General features: G+C 43.1%; 1 protein-coding gene across 1 annotated transcript in view; it reads left to right on the forward strand.

Annotated features, from left to right (window-relative positions):
- The window catches only part of SIX4 (SIX homeobox 4), a gene marked incomplete at its 5' end in the record, with an annotated part of 6,183 nt that extends 1,893 nt beyond the window's left edge, over positions 1–4,290 (forward strand). Inside the window, 2 exons of the mRNA XM_009891204.1 lie at positions 311–999; positions 3,494–4,290. Of these exons, the coding sequence (XP_009889506.1) occupies positions 311–999; positions 3,494–4,290 (1,486 nt within the window). The remainder of the gene's footprint in view (positions 1–310; positions 1,000–3,493) is intronic.
- Positions 4,291–7,252: the final 2,962 nt, after the last annotated feature.

Consider the following 7,252-nt stretch of genomic DNA (forward strand, 5'->3'; position numbering starts at 1 on the left):
GAGGGGGGATACAGGGAGCCCCCTTCGGTCGCCCGGGTGGGGTAGCCAGGGAGCGGGGATTTATTGACACGTCCGTAACCCAGTCTGTAAAGTTTCTCCTCAGCAAGCGGCTGGTTTGATGTGTCCTTTTCTGAGAAACCTTCCCCTTTCACTTGCCACTCGCTTGAAGGGTCTCGTAGAGGCAAAACATGGGAAAAATAATTCGGGAGAACTCTCACAAGCTGTATCAAAGCACGGAGTCCCCCTTGGTGCAGAGCTCGCTGGCACACTATGGTAATGCAATGTCATCTCTTCCGTCTTTTTCCCATAGCGAGTCAGATGGCAACCCTAGCACGGAAGATGAATCCAGTAAAGGGCAGGAGGATTTATCTCCCCATCCGCTCCCCAGCTCATCCGACGGCGTTACCAGCCTCAGCCTTCCTGGCCACATGGAGCCCGTCTACATGCAGCAGCTCGGAAACACTAAAATAGCCTTGAGCTCATCTGGTGTCTTGTTGAATGGAAACCTCGTGCCTGCCAGTACCTCTCCTGTCTTTCTCAATGGTAGCTCTTTTCTTCAGGGACCCAACGGCGTCATTCTCAACGGACTTAGTGTGGGGGCTTCACAGACAGTTACCTTAAATTCGCCCAAAACCACATCGAGTGTTGTGAGCAATGGGGTGTCCATTACTGACATACTGTCGTCTTCGTCAGAAGATGTTAAGGACTTCAAACTCATTCAGGCTTCGGTCCCCAACACCGCGGCAGCCACCTTCAGTCCCAGCAGCATCCCGGTCTCATTCCCAGGATTGATACCGAGCTCAGAGGTGAAAAGGGAAAGCGTACAAACTGCTGCTTCCCAAGATGGAGGCTCTGTAGTTACTTTTACTGCTCCTGTCCAAATAAACCAGTATGGCATTGTCCAGATCCCCAATTCAGGAACAAATGGCCAGCTGCTGAACGGAAGCATCGGTTTTTCTTCTCTGCAGCTGCCTCCTGTTTCTGTGGCAGCTTCACAAGGTAAAAGTTTTGTCTCTTACAGTAAGGGGTACAAGAAAAAGTTGGGATTAGGCACACTTAGCGTTTTAGAAGCTGTGGTGGTTATCCTCCAAGGTACCAGGATTGTATCTCAGCCACACATGGTACATCAAATAATACCTTTTGCCTTCCTTTATGTGGGTTATGCTCGTCGTGGGCAGACTGTTACATGAGGCTGAGCTCCTCTACTAAGAGCAGAGAAGGAGGTCTGGTATTTTACACCTCTTTCATCTCATGCTGTTCTCAGAAGTCTGTGAGACTAGTCTTCACAAATATCTGCAAATTTTACACGTTTTAGTAATTCAAAATATTCCCCATTTGCCATTGAATTATTTTAATGAGAAGGTTCATAAAAATGAAAATGCAGCAGCTGGAAACTGTTACTGTTGTTGTTCTTGTGGTGGTTGTTTTGGTTTTTTGTTTTTTTTAACCAAAGCATTTCATAAAAATGAATTTTAAATTACTATAGACACAACAAGACCAAGCAGTTACACTCGTACATTTTCTGTCCTATAATTATGAGGGATTAAACTGCGGGGAAACAATAGAAATATGCAATAGCTCGTAGATAGAAAACACGAGGGTATTTGGATAAACTGCCCTCAGTCCAAGGGAAATATGTCATCGCAGGTTCATGTGCCAAGTGTGCAGGCTCCTCCCCAAGTTTGCTTTAGCGTTTGTCTTAACATACCATAGTCTGAAACTTGCAGCCGGCCAGGAAGAATTCCAGGGAGCGCAAGCTTAGTTCTGGATCCTTGTTTTGAAGCAGGCCAGTTATAAAGCACAACTGAACAGCTTTGTTACTCATTAGCCACTGTGTCTTTGGTTATGAAAATGATTAAACTTGAATCAATCTCTCTAGTTTCAGGAGCTGTGAGTACTATAATGAAAAATCAATCTGTGCTCATGTTAGCTTATTTGAATTAAAAGTGTATAGGGAGTGAATTATTCTTTCCATTAAAGTAATACAGGGAGGAACACAGAAGTCGTGTAAGTACATTTTAAATGGGTGAAAAATTATAAGATCCTAAAGTATGGCACTTGCAGTCACTGGAAGCTATTGGTACATAGTTTAACCAAGATGAAAAAGAGAAGACATTTAGTCTGAATACCACCTCTAATCGCAAAAGCTGGTTAATCCACACGCTCCAAGGCATACACTGGCAGCCTGCAAAGGTTGAAAAGTTCTGTCGCTTCAGTAGGATGGGACTACTATATTTGAAAGTCCTGAGATTCATAATAAGTTCCTCTCTGAACATTTTCCTCATTGTTAAAAAAAAAACAAAAAAACCCCAAAAAAACCAAAAAACCCACAGTTGCCACTTGAGAGTGATCCACCATATATCTAGTCTGGTGCAGAGAAAAGTGAAGATCTGTAATTGCTGCTTTGATTTCTTTCTTTTTGTTTTTCTTAACACAAGAAGGATGGATAGCTGGCTGCCTATTCTAAGTGAAATGTGCTGCAGGCTATTTTAAGTAAGCTGCAGTAAATGATATCTTACTGCCAGGTAACTTCAAGTGCCTTGCTTTATTTGTCTAGTTTACACAAATGAGTAACTTCTTCCAAAAAGTCATCGTTGATTAATGGAAATGAATAGGGAGCTAAAATACTCCCTAGGTGAGAAATGTATCTTCAGCGTTGTTCTAAAGAAATTCATGTGTCTCCAACTGTAGCCCCTTAAAATTACAATTAAACTGCTTTTGAAAAAGAGGGGTGTTTGAAGTGGGACCCAGTCCCTAGAGCTAGTATGTCTTATTTTAGGAATTATTTTAATGACAACTTACATGGCATGTCCAGTAAAACAAGCTTCAGGTCATCTCTGGCCACTGTTTCTTGCTTTGGCTGGCTACAGCATCACGTGGGCAGTGCCATGGCTTTCCGTGAGGGTAGGCAGTTGCTGGGTGACTTTACACAGCGTGGTGGATGTGGTAGGGTTAGGCTTTTAGGAATACATGATGAAGCGAGGTGAAGGGCAATGTGTTTGACGGACTACCTAGTTAACCTGATAGAAGCTTTTTTGGTACTTTCTTTGCAGGTCGACTCGGATAGGTTCTGCCTGGGAGTAGTGGATTTCATGTGACGTGTCTCCAGTTCCCACACACAAGCTGTAGTCTGTCACCGAACTATCTTTAATAGCTTTTCATGCTTCTATTCTTAGACAGAAATAGAGTGGTAGCAACTAGTGAAGGCCAAAGCACGTTCATTTTAATCACATGGCTGGGGACTGTTTGCCCCTTAATGAGAGTCTGAAAGTTACCTAATATACCAGAACCTTTTTTTTTTTTCTTTCTAGAAGCAGGTTCTATTTATGGCTTTTATTTCTTCATACCGAATTTTCTCTCACCTGTTATAAACAACGCTGTTCTGTGTTGCATGAAATATCGTCATTTAAGACCAAAATGTCTTAACAAAATGCCTGCACAACTCTGCCCACTGTAATCTGTGTTTTCCTTTCTTTTGCTTCCCTTTCTCTAGGTAATGTTTCAGTAAATCCCAGCACATCTGATGGAGGAACTTTTACAACTGAGTCTTCAACAGTGCAGCAGGGAAAGGTTTTCTTCAGCCCCCTCGCTCCGAGTGCAGTTGTTTATACGGTTCCCAATTCAGGCCAGGCAGTAGGCTCTGTCAAGCAAGAAGGGCTGGAAAGAAGCCTTGTGTTTTCTCAGTTGATGCCAGTCAGTCAGAACACGCAACTAAATGTAAACATGTCTTCTGAAAATATATCCAGTGGAGGACTCCAGTCCCTGGCCTCCTCATTAGTGAATGTAACGCCCTCGCATAATTTCTCCCTCACACCACCAACTCTTCTAAATGCTGCAGAACTGAACTCTGGTATCTCGGAGAGCCAGTCCATGTCATCACCTGTGACCAGTACCTCTACCGTGATATCTATCAGCAACACTAACTATGCAACCCTTCAGAACTGTTCCCTCATTACCAGTCAAGATCTGTTGTCCATTTCTACAGCACAGCCCACGCTTGGAGAAATAGTTTCTACAAGTGGAGACCGTGTCAGCCACCCCTCTGCACAAGTACATCAAGATTTTGTTAGAGAGCACAGGTTAGTTCTGCAAGCCGTACCTGACGTCAAAGAGAATTTCTTACCTAATTCTGAGAGTAAGTCAACTGGCAATTTAATGATGCTGGATTCGAAATCCAAGTATGTTATGAGTAACATGGTTGACACGGTTTGTGAAGAACTGGAAACGGACAAAAAAGAACTTGCCAAACTGCAGACAGTTCAGATGGATGAAGATATGCAAGACTTGTAACTTTTTTTCTTACTTTCTGTTTTAATAGATAAGTCTCCTGTTGAGGCCCTAACAAGCACCAAGTGTTTTTTTTTTTTGTTTGGGTTGTTTTTTTTTTTTCATTTAAAGAAAACAGAAGAACATTTAAATGGTCTGAATCGATGTACAGAGGAATGTCCGGCAATGTAATTAGGTTGCCGCACTTGGTTTGCATGCAGTATTCTCTTTTAAGCAGATTAAAGGAGAAAGGAAACACCGGGGCAAGTACCAAGAAAATGGGTACAGGTTTGGCTAAGAGATACTACCCTGATATATTAAGTAGACTCTCCACAGTACAACATATTCTCAACAGTAAGTATACACTCCTAAGTTTAGGTAGAAAACAAAAATCTCGCTCCAAAAACGTAGAAACAATGCAGTCATTTTTGCTGTTTACTTCTAGTCCATGGGCATTGAGTTTTTACGGAACTCTAGACGATACCTCGCCGGCTACTTTTATGTTGTTTGAGGTTAAGAAACGAAACAAAATCAAAAATAATATTGTTACTGGTGTGTTTGCTTTTTTCCAGCAGACTTGCGTTCAAACCAAAAATCTCTCATCAAACATTTACAGGTTTCTAAATGCTACAGCTAGCATTTTGTCAGTGCACCAGAAAAAGCATCATTTGAAACTCTTAATTATGCAACTCAGAAGCTTTCTCTCCAGTATGAATGTAAATATTGTTTCAGTTGTTATAAAGGAGACTTTTTTTTAAATTAGTACAATGGATTTTATTTATGGTTTATGTTCCCTTTCACTTTAGACACAATGCATTGAAAAGGAAAACGTTTTCTGGCTGTTTAATTTATTTTTATTGTTTGAGCAGAAAGTAAACGTAGTTATTTCTGACAAGGTTTTACTTTTTTGTAGTTTTTCAAGCAATAGACTGTAAAAGTAAAATGTTAATCACACTGAAACTAGAAAATGAACTCCCAGTCTCACAAACCCAGGAGGTCCCTGTCTCTACCCTCTCTGTCTTTGTGTTCAGGGGTTTTTTGTTTGTTTTGTTAGTAATTTGCGAATTAGTTGAACCTTTTTGTGTATTTTTTACAGAATTCCATGTGCCTTTCTTCCTAGTGGCCTTATCTTTGTTACTAAAGCACAGTGGCAGGAGGAATGAAAACACTGATTTGCAAATATCCGTCCTCAGGGCCAAATCCTGATGCCTTACTTCTGCAAGTAGACCTGGTGACTTGGGTGCCTGTACTTGCACGAGTAAGAAGAGTTCTGTCTTTCGGTCATCGTGGGTGACATTTACTAGTGGTGCAGAGAGCCAAAGATAGGTCCTTCCGCACCACGTCAGCAGGGCAGGAGGAGTCCAGAGAGGGACCATGAGCAGAGGCATCCTGCGGAGAGAAAGTTCTTGGCTACAGCCTCAGACGGGTGAGCAGGAAAGGTTGGATGGACAGGCCAGGGAAGGGAGCCCCATGTTTACACGGACCCCTTGGCCAGATAGCCCGTGTGGGAGGGCTTCAGCTGCTGTTCAAGCAAGCAGGCCCCCATCCAGGAGTGCACTTAAGCGTGTATTTATATATCCTTCCAGAATACACAGCGTGGGGGATGATGGTGGGGACTGCAGCTGCCCAAAGGGCTTGTGGGAGCAGCCGTGGTCTCTGCCTGGCTGGGGATGGGTCTCCTCTCCCTTTGCGCTGTGCCAGCGACAGCGGAGGCAGGCAGGCTCTGGGCAGGTGGAACAGATGTTACCTGTCCTCCAGGGTGGGTTTTGTAGCATGGAAAAGCACATCCTTAAGCTTTAAATAATAAGAAGAATGCAGATGTATAAAAATGACATGCTGTTAATCTTTGTGGGTTTGTTTTATTTTTTTTTTATTCTAATGTGAATATATACAGTAACTAAAGCATGTATTCACCCTCATCGGGGGCCTGGTCTTTGGAAGGCAATGGGAAGTGTTTTCATAAGCTTCTGTGGGCTCCGAATCAGGCTCAGGACAAAACAAGATCACTTGTAAAGGAGAAAAACGGAAAGGAAAGAGAACAGAGGTAGCACATCCCAGTCTGTTTCTGTCTTGGTTGTTAACTGGTTCTGTGGAAAGCCTTTGAGGAACTAAGGTTTTTTCTGTGTGCCGTGAGCATGGCATAGGCATCCTTGCTATTGTTTTGCACTATATTGAATACAGCGTGTTTGGCAAGGTATTCTGTGGAGCCTTGAAGCTGAGCTCTGTCGGTAAGCACTGAAGTCCATGCTGTGAGCCAGAGTCTCTAGGGCTGCATGGAAAAGTGCAGGGAAAGGGAAGAGCAAGTGTGCAAGGCGTGCACTTTGCAGCTGTACCGAGTCACTGATGCTCTACAAACAGAAGCAGCCCATAAGCAGTTGGCTGTCCCCACGTGCCCCCAAGCAAAAAGGGTGCTTAAGGCAGGCGCTTTAAAGTGGAGATTATCACAAGCAGAACATGGAGCTATATGTTCCCCTGGCACAACTTCCCTTGACATTCAGGGGATCTCCGCGTGAGCGGGGAATCGGATAGTCCAGAGTTCTCTCTGCTCTGCTTGTTTATCTGTTTGCTGGGCTCCGGCATGAGCAATCTGCTTCCCACCTCTTTGCCCATAAAACTGAGATGATAACAGTAGCTATATCTGCTTTGCATTAATTTGTTCAACCGTTTGGAAAATTAGAAGGACCCTGTATCATTGTCGTATTAATGGAGAACTTGTGTGTGGCTCTGAAGGAGTTGTTTGGGGCATAACATTTTGTCTGTGAAGCTCAGACTATATTTGGAGGCAAGCTAGAGACTGTTTCAGAGCACTATCTCAGTTGTTGATGCGATCAGGTCTCATAATTGAAAAGACCGTGGTGTTACACCAGTACCTGTTACTTTTTTTTTTTTTTTTTAATTTTGCATTTGTTGTGTTACTAAGGCTCTGAATTCCATGGCTTTGCAGCACAGTTGATGTGAAAACTGTGTATGTTGTTACAGTGGCGCC

Source organism: Charadrius vociferus, unplaced genomic scaffold (genome assembly GCF_000708025.1).
Source record: "Charadrius vociferus isolate BGI_N301 unplaced genomic scaffold, ASM70802v2 scaffold308, whole genome shotgun sequence".
Classification (NCBI taxonomy): domain Eukaryota; kingdom Metazoa; phylum Chordata; class Aves; order Charadriiformes; family Charadriidae; genus Charadrius; species Charadrius vociferus.